Raw genomic sequence first — 15,303 nt, forward strand, 5'->3', positions numbered from 1 at the left:
CAAGATTTATTTCAATATACTTTACCAACAGTGAGTAGACCCATGATGACATACCCTTTATGACTGGGGTACATCATAAAAAACTTATACACAAAAACACAATAGTGGGTAGATCCCCAATCTAGCAAGACTTCATTGAACATGCATGGGCTATACCAAACTATGATATTAGAACCAGTCCAATACTCCACAAAATGTGCACGACTGAAGGAGCTGCAGCAACGTTTGAAGCAAATACGACAAACATGACCCACACAGCAGAAACTGTCCCTGAATTCCAAATAGTAGTGGTCAAGCCAAAAAGGGGAACATTTCATCAACACAGCAGTGTTCCTAAAAACTGTCTGTATAGTGTATACTTAATTTATCAGTTAACATAACAAAGAACATACCCGAAAAATTCTTCAATTAATATTCTCAGAGGATCCTTGTTAGTTATGTTTTCTGCCATTTCAGGAATATTTTTATCATGCAATACACGTAATGCAGGAACCATGGCTTCAGGTATTTGTTGAAGGTAAAACAAAACCAGCACTGTCATTGCATAGCTGGAGAACCTGTGAAACATAAAACAGGAAGTTAACAACATAGAAAGTTTGTTTGGACCAAATAATATTAGTTACAAGTTTTTGTTGTAATTTATTTTTCATTGTCATAACATGTACTGCATACTTTTTGGTCCCTCAGAAATTAGCTTAGAAGGAATATATGTATTCATCACTAAAAACTCAAAATAATGTTCTCATCTAACAATTACACAGTAGTGACACAAATTGCACCAAATTCTTGAAAAGCAGCACTATTAAACTGATTTCATATGGAAAGACATTTCATGGTGAAATCCTATGTTATTCTTAGAGCCCCGGAGGAGAAGCTAGTCTGATGGCACAACTATTAAAAATAAAAGCTACAGTCTTGTGAGGTATTAGTCAGCTCTTACAGATGGTCAGGAATGGCAACCAAGAAATATCATCTAACATAAGTGTATTTTCAAACAACAGAAAGTCCACAATGAAATATCACCAACATTATGAAAAGGACAGATTGCTGCTCACTGTAAAGATGACAAATTGAGTTACAGACAGAATCAAAGGAAACTCCAGGTAGGTATATCAACAATGAAGAAAAAGATGGATTGCTATTTACTGTAAAGAAGACTCATTAACTTGCAGGTAGGCACAATTAAAAGCCACTTACATAAAACTTTTGGCCACATCCTTCATCAACAAATGACACTGACACACACACACACACACACACACACACACACACACACACACACACCATTCATATACACAAGCAAGCACACCTCACGCACACATGACCGCCAACTCCAGCATCTCGGGTCAGAATGTAATTATCGTGTGGGATGCAGGAAGGGGTGGGGAAAGGGAAGGGCTAGTAGTGTACGGGTGGGCTAAATGGCTTCCTTACATCCTACATCCCTGTGATGTTTTCCTGTGTTATTCTTCTCTATACTACTACTCTTCTCAGTGTCCATTCTCTCTCTTCTTTCTTCTGTTTATTCACCGTCTTCTAAACTGCATCTACTTCTGAGCCACACTGTATCAATAATCGCCCTTGCACAACAAAGACTTCGTGACAACACTGATTGTTAATGCACTGTCTGATGCCCAGATTCTTTCCTCCAATAGTTATAATCATATTTATTCCTACTGATCCCATCCTGACATACTTTAGCATTTTGTTTTCCACACCTGCTCGTGCCACGTGAACTTTTTATCTTCGACCTAACCCAACCCCCTCCCATTCTCTTCACTTTTCACAACACACACACACACACACACACACACACACACACACACACCTCATCATTCCTTTTCTCCCATGTTTCTGGACATTTTTAACATATTTGTGTGTATTTTTATGTGGTTTCACGCATTTTCACATACCTGTGCATATTTTTACATGTTTGTGTGAATTTTTGTGTGTCTGTGCGTATTGCTGCATATATGTGTGTATTTATTATGCATTTTACGTGTCTTTTAGCTTATCCAACTCCTCTCACAACTATTAACACCTATTTTGTTGATTTCTGTGTCATTCCTGTTTCCTTTAAACCATTTCTGCCACAGAGGACCCTTGCTCCATTTTTCTACACCAGTTCAGGAAAGTATCCCATTCCCTCACTAAAACCCAGTCCCACAACCTGTTTCTCCAATGCTGCTTAAACCATGGAACACCCACAAATGGCCTAACCATAAAGATTCCTTTCTCTGCATCCCACCTCTCCTTTCACAATGACCAACACCTTTTCAGATTCTGCCAATCCCTGGCCCTCACAAAAAGGGACTCAGAACCAAGACACCCTCTCTTCATTCCTTCCAACCTCAACACCTTCTCTCCCATTCGTTTCACGTAGTCCTCCTCAGTCTTCTTCCTAGATGTTGACCACCTCCTCTCTGATGGCTCCATCCGCACCTCCGTCTGCATTAAACACATCAATCACCAACAGTACCTGCATCCTGACAGCTGTCATCCCTTTCACACCAAAAAATCCCTCCCATAGAGCCTGGCTACCCAGGTACAGAAAACTCCCTTGCTCACTTTGCTGAGGGTCTCAACAATGCCTTGAAAGACAGGCACTATCCCCCAGACCTAGTTCGCAAACATATCTCCCACGCCATTTTCCCTCACACCACCAATCCTCCCACCACCCCCAAGAACCAGCCACAAAGGAGTGTCCCCTTCATCACCTAGTGCCATTCCACACTGGAACAAATGAACCACATCCTTCACCAAGGCTTTGATTACCTATCATCTTGCATTAAAATGAGGAACATCCTACCCAGGATACTTCCCACTCCTCTTATAATGGTGTCCAGTCGCCCATCCAACCTCCACAACATCCTAGTCCATTCCTATGCGTCTCCCAATCCCAACCCCTTACCACAAGAATCATATCCCTGTGGAAAACCCAGGTGTGAAACCTCCCCAATGCACCCACTCAGCACTTCCTATTCCAATACTGTCACCAGGTTTATCATACCCCATCAGGAGCCAGATCAACTGTGAAAGCAGCAATGTCATTTACCAGCTCTACTGCAATCATTGCACAGCTTTTTATATTGCTGTAACTACCAACCAGCTGTCCACCAGGATGAACGGCCACCACCAAACTGTGGCCAAGAGCAAAGTAGACCACCCTGTGGCACAACAAGCAGCTGAATACAACACACTTGATTTCAATGGCTGCTTCACTACCCAAGCCATCTGGATCCTTCCCTTCACCATCAGCTTTTCTGAACTGCACAGATGGGAGCTATCCTTACAACACATCCTCTGCTTCTATAATTATCCCGGCCTCAACCTATGGGGACCGACGGCCTTTGTAGTCTGGTCCCTTCAACCCCACAAACCAACTTACCAACCTATGGTAACTACTGTCCCCACACTCTCTGCCCAATAGTTTCCACCCCTTCTGCCCTATCACCTCCTCCTCATTCTCATCTCCCACCCTGTTTATTTGCAGCCCCCTGCCAACACATCTGCCCAGCTTTCCCCAGTCCTCTCCTTCTTTCCCCATTTCCCTGCCCCACAACCTCCTGATGCGGTGCCTGTTGGCATTCTAGTCCCTGTACACTCCACCAGACAGTGTTTGTCTCTCCCCATCTGTACACTACTATCCCTTCTCCTTCCCTGCCCCCTCCAGATTGCTGCTTGCATCCCACATGATAGCTGCACTCCAGCCTGAGATGCCAGAGTTGGCAGTCATATGCAGATGAGGTTTACTTGCCTGTATATATGAATGGTGCATATCTCTCTCTTTTACTGATGAAGGCTGTGGCTAAAAGCCTTATGTAAGTGTCTTTTAATTGTGCCTGTCTGCAACTTAACATGTTTTCTTTAAGATACATAGCAATATGTCTTTCACTTCATTGTTGGGTTCAGACAGGCACTGCAAAAGGATGTTACATATCGAGATTTTGGTTGAAGCCTTCTTCACACACACACACACACACACACACACACACACACACACACACACACACACACACACACACACGAGACCGCTATTTATGGGCCACCCTAGCTGGATTGGCCAGAGGAAGTGATCATGTGTGTGTGAGTTGTGCTTTTCTTTGTGTGTGTGTGTGTGTGTGTGTGTGTGTTTTCACTCTACGTAGGCTTTGGCCAGAATCTCAGTGTTTTAACAGTCTTTCTGTAGTGCCTTGTCTGCAAATTGACACCTCCTCTTTACCGCCTACCACACAGGGGGTCCGGGTTCGATTCCCGGCAGGAGACTGGGTCTTGTGTGTCTTTCATCATCATTTTCATCATCATTGACTCGCAAGTCGCCAAAGTTGCGTCAACTAAAAAGGCCTAGCAATACGGCGGCCGAACTCCCCCGAAAGGGGCCTCCCGGCCAACAATGCCATCCGATCATTTCTTTTTCTTTTTTTAATCCTTTCCATAAATAGAAGTGTATTTTCAATACCTTTCACCAAGGGACACCGGTAAAAGGATAGAAGGGAAGTTCCCACAACCCTTCTCACTGCCATAGCCACGTTTTTAATGAAGCTATAAAGATAAAATAGACTTTATACATGTTGATATTAACATTACTACACTTCATTCAAATCTACTGAAGGGCAACATACAGTTGATCAAAGAGCCATATTAGAAAAAAAAAAAACATTTGTAATTGTGAGAGGCATTCATTTACAGCAAATTGCAAAAAACAAAAGAGATCTCAATTTTCAATGCATTTCTATTCCATAAATTGTTTTCAGACTATAAAACAGGTGTATCACTGAATTTGACTCATTGAGACCCACACTTGTCCTCTGGTATTTGCAACTGAATTATTCATGGATATGTCTATAAGCAAAATTAATTTTACTGACAGATATTTATTACCTATGAAGATACAAGAGCACTTTCAAAATCACATAGTCATTAAGAAGTGCATACAAATACCAACATGTTCTGTGATTCCATGGAAATGAAAAGAGGAAATGGTATTGAAAAACTGAATCTAATGATGGTTCAACTGTGACAAATAGAACCAATGCAAGATGATTTTGAAAATGATATTATTTTGTCATAATCATGGTACTTCACTCAGCGGAAAATAATCTGATGGTGTAAATTTTTAACAGCTACTTTGTTTCCATATTGGCACAAGAGATACAATTCTTGATCACCTAAGGATATATTAAGCAAAATTTAAATATACATATCACAGAGCGCAGAACAATCTCATCATCATTTGTGACACTAAAAACCAAAAACATTTTGTAAATGACATCAATGACAACTAAGCATTTTCGTTACTGGCTGATAAGGCTGCTGACAGTGGCAAAGAGCAGCTGTCTCTTGGAATACATTAAAGATGTTGACATTGCCTGTAAACAAAAGAAGTATTTCTAAAGTTTTATTGGGCCTGATAATTGGATTTAGGTACTATTACAGATGTTATTCTGCCATTCACCGAAAATATGTGCTTGGAGATGACTGATCATATTGGCTCAGCGTGTGACGGGTGTTTCTTAAACGGCGGTACTGTTACAGGTTTTCAACATACGATCACAGATAAATTCTCAAAAGCTATATATTTTCATTGCGCTTTCCACCAGTTGAGCCAATTAACAGTAACATCACTAACGCACCAGAAATTAGAAGCACAATTTAAATGATGAAATCAAACAATGGAAAATCCAGAATGGAATGTAACAATACTATGAAAAGGGTAGTAGCTAATCACCATACAGCGGAGATGCTGAGTTGCAGACAGGCATAACAAAAAGACTGTCAGAAAGTGAGCTACTGGCCAACAAGGCCTTCTTTGACAATAGACAATGCGCACATGCAACTCACACACACATGACCACAGTCTCTGGCTGCTGAGGCTAGACTGTGAGTGTGTGTGTGTGTGTGTGTGTGTGTGTGTGTGTGTGGGCACGTGCGCACATGTTGTCTACTTTCGATGAAGATCTTGTTGGCCAAAAGCTCACTTTCTGACAGTCTTTTTGTTATGCTTATCTGCAACTCTGCATCCCAGTATAGGGTAAATTTAAATGATGATGTACATAAAATATTTTCTGCAAAAGAACTCTTAGAAAGGAGCAGCTTGAAACCATGGTGTTTTGCAAAGGAACTCTTAGAAAGTTGAAACCATGTTGCCTAACAAGATGGCTTGAAACCATGTAAATGTTTTCTACAAGTTTTATAATTATCAAGGAAGCCCCAAGCAGCCTTTCTACTGATTATGGGGTGAAGGAAGAAACATTTTCACAAGCTTTCCAGTTAGATGTTGCATCATCATGTGTAACATTCATCATATGTTTGAAAATCATACAAAGCTATTGTTATTATCTACAGCCAGATGTGGATTTTTACTTGCATTCTGTACTCCAGGGTGTAAAATATTTCAGCAGACGGCAGCTGGTATGTTTTGTGAAGAAGCAAGAGAGAACAACAATTGCACTAATAACATATACTGCCAAAACGTCGTTTAATGCCCTCAACAGAGTGCACTTACTCAAGAGTAAAATTTATGTTTATTCAATGCTCATGCAGGAAGAACAAAAAAGATCAGTTAGGAAGATTTAGCCATAGATTAGTAAAAAAAGAGTGAAAACATTCAGTCTACTTTTTATGAAAATCCTGGGTATCGTGGCGTATTTATAATTCTCCATCAGAATGTTCTCCACAACTTGATTCCAACTGCACATTTTATAGCTCATTTTTAACTTCTACTCATTTAATGAGCACAAAATTTTAATTGATTCCAAATGTGATTTTGTTGCATCATCTGACATTCAATATTAATGCAGTGCAGTGTCTGAGACACAATCGCTTCAGTGTAAATGAGGTGTTACACTAGTTCACGCACGTTCACTGTAGTACGAACCAAGCTTTATAACATGGAAATGATACAATATGATGATTTTTACTTGGCTAGGGGATACAGTCAAAATATAAATGGCTCTGAGCACTATGGGACTTAACATCTGAGGTCATCAGTCCCCTAGAACTTAGAACTACTTAAACCTAACTAACCTAAGGACATTACACACATCCACGCCTGAGGCAGGATTCGAACCTGCGACCGTAGCGGTCGTGCGGTTCCAGACTGAAGCGCCTAGAACCGCTTGGCCACACTGAGTCAAAATATACTTTTTAATTGAAATCATTGCCTCAATTTCTGCTGTGGAGATATTTTCAAGTTCAAAATCACAATTAAGACTGCTCCTTAAACTGTGCTGTTTATGAAATATTATAACATAAAGTCTTTCCCTTTTTATCCATGTGTTTCATAGGTTTCTATTACCTTGCACTTGAAAATGGCTCTACAGCTGAAATTGCAATATTGAAATAAATAAAAAAATAAATAAATAAGTAAATGTCAAATGGCAGCAATGATTTCATTCATAAGTATCATATGGCTTCTGAGTGCAGGAAGCCCAGTTGCTGTGTTGTATCAACATGTAAGTTTTAAAATTTAGACAGTATCAAGTGCGTAAGGCTCTTTTATTAGTTCTTAATCGTAATTAATGTATTCATTCATCTGAATCCAAAATCCACTTCCATAATCTTTCTTCATCTCTGACGGGAAATCTGAACATTTTTATTCAGGACTTTCCATCTGCTCCTTCCACAGTTAATACACTCACAGGCACTCAGCATGATGACTCAATCCTCTAGCACTATTCAGATAGAGCTGTCCTTCATAGTGCCAGCCAATGGAAAGTGAGTTGGGGCTGCTTGCTGCTTGGCAAGGTTGCCACAAATGTAACCGAACAGTCTCTTTCTTATGAGATCTGGGTCACTACCCTCCACAAGACCACATCACTTGGTGATGTTGTGGGTATGTAATGTGGTAAGTAAACTTTATAAGTGGAGCAGAGGTAAATAGCAAACCTTTACAGTGACAGTAAGGTCTGCAAATGGGAAAATCCACTAACATAAGTAGCTCCCACAAAGGGTAGATTGTTATAGTCCAGTGCCAGGAAATAAACATAACGGACACAGCGAAGTTGGTCAGCTGTTACTGTGGTACTGTCATGATCATCTGTGGAAAGCAGTTGGAATATGGTGAAACTACAAGTAGGTGACAAAGTGTTTAACATGGAGGACAGAGGCTTGCCCACTTTGTAAAGCAAGATGGGCAACAATCTGTGGCAGATTGGATGTCACAGTACAATGACAATGCAGGCACAAATGTTTCAGAGCATGCCATTCAGCGCACACTGCTGAACATGGGGTTATGCACCAGACGACCCACACGTCTTCCCATGCTGAACTAATCACATTGTCAATTATGACTGCAGTGAGTACAGAATTGCTGAGAATGAACTGTGTATCAATGGAAACATGCTGCCTGTTGCATGAATCACATTTCTTGTTACACCGGGTCGCTGGTCATTTCTCAACACTCTATCATCTACACGAACAGCTGGTCAAAACATGCACTGTGCAAAGGATGCAGGCTGAAGGAGGTAGCATTATTCCCTAGGCTTCCATTGGACCCTTGGTGCTAATCAGAGGCATCATGACAGCTATGGATAACTCTCTTTCATGCTTTATGTCTTCCACATCAATGATAGCTTCCTCCAGCAGGATAAATACCCCTGTCACAAGTACGGAATCATGCTACAGAGGTTTGACATACACGACAGTGAACTCATGTTGATGTGTGGGCCACCAATTCACCTTGTCTGATACTGATGGAATGCACCTGCGATATTATTCGGCATCAGCTGTGCGAACACAAACCATAGGACCCATAGGACCATAATTTACACGGAATTGCATTATTTGTGCATAGACATCTGGTGCCAAATACCTGCGGAAACCTACCAAAAAATTGTCAAATCAATGCTATGCAGAATCGTTGCTGTATTGTGCTCAAAAGGTAGACCACCCTGCTATTGTATATAAATACACTATTTCTGCCATCGTCAATTATTCTGCTACCCAAAACGAATAACTAACCTAAAACTTTTAGTTTCTCATTTCTTAATCTAATTCCCTCACCACTGACCAATTTGATTCAACTTATGTCCCATCGCCTTCTTTTCAAACATTATACCATTCCATTAATTGCGTTGCTGTCTCTGAAAGAATTGCTAGGTCGTCCACAAACCTCAAAGTTTTAATTTATTCTCCCTGAACTTTCAATCACTTTCCAAATTTCTTCTTTGTTTCCTTTACTGCTAGTTCAATATATAAATCAAATAACATCAGCGATACACTACAACCCTTTCTCTTTCCCTTCTCAATTATTGCTTCACTATTGCTTGGTTTTAATTTAGGTCCTTCAGTACTCTGTCAAATTCTTCTCTGAGCTCTTGATATTTATAGAGCAGTTTCTCTTCTCTCCAAAGGTGTTTTTAATGTTCCTATAGGTTGAATCCATCAAAGCCCTAGTCATGAATTATTCTACAGTCTCACATTTGTCGTTTAACCATTATTGCTTGGACATTTTGCACTTTCTGTCACTCTCATTTTTAGATATCTGTATTACTTTTCATCCACTTCATTTGCTGCATTTTTATATTTTCTCCTTTCACCAAAAATATTCAATACCTCCGGTGTCACTCAAGGATTTCACTAGTTCTTGTCTTTTTGCCTATTTGATCATTCACCATTTCATCTCTCAAAGTTACCCATTTGTCTTCTTTTGTATTCCTTTCCCCTGTTTCAGTCAATCACTGCCCAATGCACCCTCTGGAACTCTCAAAACTTCTGCTTCTTTCAATTTATACAAGTCCCATCATCTTAATTTCCTACCTTTCTACATTTTCTTAGGTTTTAATCTGTAGCTCATAACCAATAAATTATGGCCAGACTGTTTCCGGAAACATCTTGCAGTTTAAAATGTGCATTCAAAATATTTGGCTCATCATTCTATATAACGTATCAGAAAACTTCTAGTGCCTCCAAATTTCTTCCAGATATAAAACCTTTCATGAAAGAAAATCACACAGTATAATATCTGCAACTGTGCACCACATACACGTTGTGATTTTGGTGTATGGGGGCAAACTGCAGGAAATGATCCATGAGAGGATAGGTAGCAGAAAAAGTCATATGGGCTTATGGCCAGAAGTGCGTTCCAAGGGAGGTACACTATCTCGAAAGTGGAGATAAAAGATCTCTGAGAGTGTAGGTTTCAATTATTGAAAGCATACACACCAGATACATGGGAATGTTCTACTTGTACTACGGTTTTCGATCCACACTCAAGAGGCATTAATGTTGTCCATGATGGCACTGCACTCACACATTGGTACTAGGTGACATCCACTTGAAGACTGTTGCCGACTCACTCAGGTGTGGACGTGGGTCAGGTTCTGCAGCACTGTGTACCAACCAAGAACAGATCAACAAGGTCTTTACATACAGACAGGCGAACGACAGAGGGAAGAAGTCAGTATGATTGTTTGCAACAATATTTCTCCATCTGTGAGAGACAGACTCATTCATAGGAATGAGTAACCATGACAGGTGGCTGCACTCAATATGTACACATGACTTGGAGGAGGAGGAGATTAGTGTTTAATGTCCTATCAACAAGGTCAAGATGGAGAGCAAGCTTGGATTAGGGAAGGAAATCGGCTCTGCCCTATCAAAGGAATCATCCCAGCTTTGGAGGACAAGGCTACCTTTATGAAATTTGGATATTGTCAACCTTCACAACACCCACATTAGGGCTACACAGAATCCCCACTGTATGGTGGCAGTAAATCAACACCAGTTGAGCCTCACTATGTGGGCAAGGATTACTGGCGACCGCTTAAAGGACCAATCATCCATACATAATGCCTCACTGACGTGGTATATCTCTGCACTTTCTGCAGAGCGCCCTGTGCTCCCTGCGCCTTGGGTGGTATAAACGACGATGTGGCTACTATGTGCTGGTACTACAGCTCACTTTGCCATTTCCATGCAGAGGCTTCTTAATATCTACACTGGCTCACAGACTGGATGAGGTAGTCCGATCACCTGGTCACCAAATATCAACCCTTTTTATATTTCTTCCTGTGGAGACACCTGGACGAAGTTGTGTGAGGGGCCATCCCAAATGTGCAGACACTAGAACAGTGCATTCACATTGCCTATGATGCCATTCAGTTGGAGGATGGCAAGTCTGAACATGTGCATGAATCACTGTTGCGTCATGTTCTTGTATGCTTAGAGGACCATGCGGCCATTTTGAACACATTGTCACAGGATGTCGTACATTGCATTGTGCTATACAGGCACACTGTGTATTTCCTGCCATACATTTACATGACCTTTCACACTCCATATCCCCTCAGGGATTGTTTCCTGCAATCTATCCCCATTTTGCAAAATCATCCTTTGTAAGACATTTACATCAACCGATAGTAATTGACTGTTCTGTGTGTCATTCCCTTATTGCCTATTTTCAGGTACCAAAAAGTTGTGGTCTGAAGGAATCAAACAATGTAAAATCAAGGATGGAATGTAACAATATTATGAAAAGGAAAATTGCTATTCACCATGTACCGGCTATTCACTATATACCGGAGATACTGAGTCGCGATAGACACACCAAAAATACTGTCACAGAATAAGCTTTTGGGAGGATAATTACAATCTGTGAAGGCTTCAGTGAGACCCTCCAAACCTTGTACAAAAACAATCTCCCATGCCTTATCTTTCCAGTCTCCCACCACCTCCCAAAGTCTCATCATCCGGCCACAGAGGAGCATTCCCCTCATAACTCAGTACCACCCAGGACTGGAGCAACTGAATTACATTCTCCATCAGGGTTTTGACTACCCCTCGTCATGCCTTGAAATGAGGAATGCCCTGCCCACTATCGTTCTCACCCCTCCCACAGTGGTATTGCGCCGTCCACCGAACCTACACAATATACCCATCCACCCATACATAACGCCTGCTACCAACCCCTTACCTCATGGCTCATATCCCTACAATACACCTATAGATGCAAGACCCGTCCCGTACATCCTCCCACCACCACCTACTCTAGTCCTGTCACAAACATTATCTATTCCATCAAAGGCAGGGCTACCTGAGAAAGTAGTCACGTGATCTACAAGCTAAGCTGCAACCACTTTGTTGCATTCTATGTGGGCATGACAACCAACAAGCTGTCTGTCCACATGAATGGCCACCGACAAACTGTGGCCAAGGAACAAGTAGATCACCCTGTTGCTGAGCACACTGCCCAACATGACACGCTTCATTTCAATGACTGCTTCACAGCCTGTGCCATATGGATACTGCCCACCAACACCAGCTTTTCTGAATTGTGCAGATGGGAACTCTCCCTGCAATATATCCTACGTTCCCGAAACCCTCCTGGCCTCAACCTTCATTAGTCATTGACCTCACCCATCCAACCCCTTTCCTGTTTACATTCCAGGATTACACAGTCCTCATTCCACCAACACACCCAGTCTTTTTTCTTCTCTGCTTTTCTGTTAAACCCCCCCCCCCCCCTCCACACACACCTCTCCCCTGCCCTCTGTCTAACCTCCTGACTGCACATAGCTGACCTACTCTCTCTCTCTCTCTCTCTCTCTCTCTCTCTCTCTCTCCCTCCACCTTGTCCCTGCACGCTCCCCAGTAGCACTTTCAGTGTCCCTCACTTCTACCCTGCTATCCCTCCCCCTTCCGCACCCCATCCTCCTTACACACACACACACACACACACACAGGTGCCACTCCCATCATGCACTGCTGCCGCTGCTCGCAGTGTGGCTTCAGCTGCCCGAGATCGCAGTCATGTCTTGTGTGTGTGTGTGTGTGTGTGTGTGTGTGTGTGTGTGTTTTTGACAAAAGCCTTGTTGGCCGAAAACTTATTTTGTCACAGTCTTTTTGTTGTGCCTATCGCGACTCAGAGTCTCCGCTATATAGTGAGTAGCAACTTTCCTTTTCATAATATTGTTACAGTCTGAAAGAATTATAGATGTGGAACTCTCTTCTTTCAAGATGTGCAACCTTGTCCCAAAAGAGTTCACAGTAACATGTCTGCAGATTTATCTTAGTTTTTAAAGCAGCTACATAACAAAACCACTAACACAACAGAAATGTTTATTTTCTTACTATTTTGATGTCTGTGACTCTTAATATCATTTATCTCTAACACTGTAATACTCCACTTAACACTAGTTTTAGTCCTTGAACTAATGCTCACTCAATTCATATCTTGAGCTTTACCCTTGGAAGATTTATTTTAAGAAAATCAGAAAAGAAATCTCAGATCTTTGCTGACTGAACACGAGTAAAGCACCTCCTGAGTTCAAGGCCAAATGCAACAATCTATTTAATCTGTCAAGTTATTTCATTACAGCAAACACACTTGTGTAAAATGAACTTTTCATTCTGATTAATGCTCGACACTTGTTAACATAATTACAATTTTAAAATGTTTATTTTCTGTGCTTTTAGTTCAATAAGTAATGCAACACTTTTCTGAAAGCAAGATGATTTTATTCAGGATTCCAGTGCCTCATATTATTCCCCACTCTTTTGGGTACACAACCCTATTTTTCAACATAATCATCACTCAATGTGATGGGCTTATGCCACCTTACTGAGAGGGTCTGTATGCACACATGGTACCACTCTACTGGTTGACATCAGAGCCAACGTCTTGCTGCACCAATAACCTCCCCATCATCCATGTACTGCTTCCCACAGAGTGATCCTTCAATGGGCCACATAGATGGAAGTTGGCAGATTGGTGATCTGGACAAGGAAGAACAGCCTAATGATGTTTTGTGATCTCCCGGATGCACAGGCTTGTGTCATGTCTTGTGTTGTCAAGGAGGAGGAGTTTGTTTGCATTTCTGGGGTGATGAATAAGTGACAGTGTTTCTTCAATTTCCTAAGGGCAGCACAGTACACTTCTGAGTTGATTGTTGCACGAGTCCCAGAAGACTGTTGCCATCATCATCATCATCTTGGACAGTTTCCAGCCACTGGCTGGGTCTGTCGGGAACACAAGCCTCTCCATCGTGTTCTGTCTTTCCACCATTCCCCCTCTTCCACCTTCGTCCAATTCTCTCCTCTTCTCATCACACATTCCTTCACTCCCTTCACCCATCTATCTCTTGGTCTTCCTCTGGGCCTCTTCCCTTCCAGTTGCAGATCAAACATCCTCTTTGGAATTCTTCCCTCATCCATTCTCTTCATGTGTCCATACCACTGCAGTCTTGATTTTTCTATCCTGTCCTGTACTGGTTCCTCCTTTAGTCTTTCCCTCACATACACATTTCGCAATCTGTCTCGTCTTGTTACACTCAACCTGCTCCTCTGGAACTTCATTTCACTAGCCTGTATTCTACTTTTGTCGCTTTTGTGCATTACCCATGTCTCACTTCCGTATGTCAATATGGGGACAAAGTAGGTTCGGTATATAATTCCCTTGGATTTCTGTGGCACCTCCTTGCTCCAAATAAGCCCCCTAATGCATTTGTAGAACTGCCCTGCTTTTCTGCACCTTTCATTTATTTCCGTTGCGTTTCCCCCCTTACTTTCAATCATGCTTCCCAGGTACTTGAAGTTCTCTACCACTTGTAGTTTTTCCCCTCCACAAGTTATATCCACATTTGGCCTATTCTTCTTCCTTGTTGTGACAATTATTTCACTTTTCTTTGCTGCCGTTGCCTCCCATACATCTAACTGCTCTTGCACCTCCTTCTCGCAATTTCCCCATAACATCAGGTCATCGGCAAAAAGCACTGCTTTCATTTTATGATCTCCAATTGCATCTGATACTTGCTGCAGGATTTCATCCATAACAATAATAAACAATAAAGGCGAAAGTGCACTTCCCTGTCGCAGCCCATTTTCCAGCTTGAACCATGCAGTACGTTCCCTCCCCACTTTCACACAACTCTCACTTCCCTCATACATTTTTCTGACTTTTCGTGTTATCTCTTCATCTATCCCTTTTGCGTTCAGCACATCCCAGAGCTTGTCCCTACAGATACTGTCATACGCCTTCTCAATATCTAAAAAGGCCATGATTAAGTCCTTCCCATACTCATAGTGCCTTTCCTGCAGTTGCCTTACCGCAAATATGAGGTCCGTTGTTGATCTTCCCGGTCTGAAACCGTACTGCTCCTCTTGCAGTCTACTTTCAATACTGCTTCTTATTCTCTTCTCCAGGATCTTTTCATAGATTTTTCCGCAGTGGCATAGCAGGGTGATTCCTCTGTAGTTCTCACATCTCCTTTTATCCCCTTTCTTGAAGATCGGGACTATAATTCCTTTCTTCCAATCCTCAGGAATTCTGTTCTCCTTCCACACCACCCTCAGCACTCTGTATAG

The 15,303-nt window shown here is 41.7% G+C and overlaps 1 protein-coding gene across 1 annotated transcript in view; it reads right to left on the minus strand.

Moving 5' to 3' along the window:
• Positions 1–15,303, minus strand: part of LOC126262851 (speckle targeted PIP5K1A-regulated poly(A) polymerase-like) — a 193,104-nt gene that overhangs the window by 84,861 nt on the left and 92,940 nt on the right. Inside the window, exon 8 of the mRNA XM_049959719.1 lies at positions 393–557. Coding sequence (XP_049815676.1) covers positions 393–557 — 165 coding nt within the window. The remainder of the gene's footprint in view (positions 1–392; positions 558–15,303) is intronic.

The sequence above is a fragment of the Schistocerca nitens genome, chromosome 6, assembly GCF_023898315.1.
Source record: "Schistocerca nitens isolate TAMUIC-IGC-003100 chromosome 6, iqSchNite1.1, whole genome shotgun sequence".
Lineage (NCBI taxonomy): Eukaryota > Metazoa > Arthropoda > Insecta > Orthoptera > Acrididae > Schistocerca > Schistocerca nitens.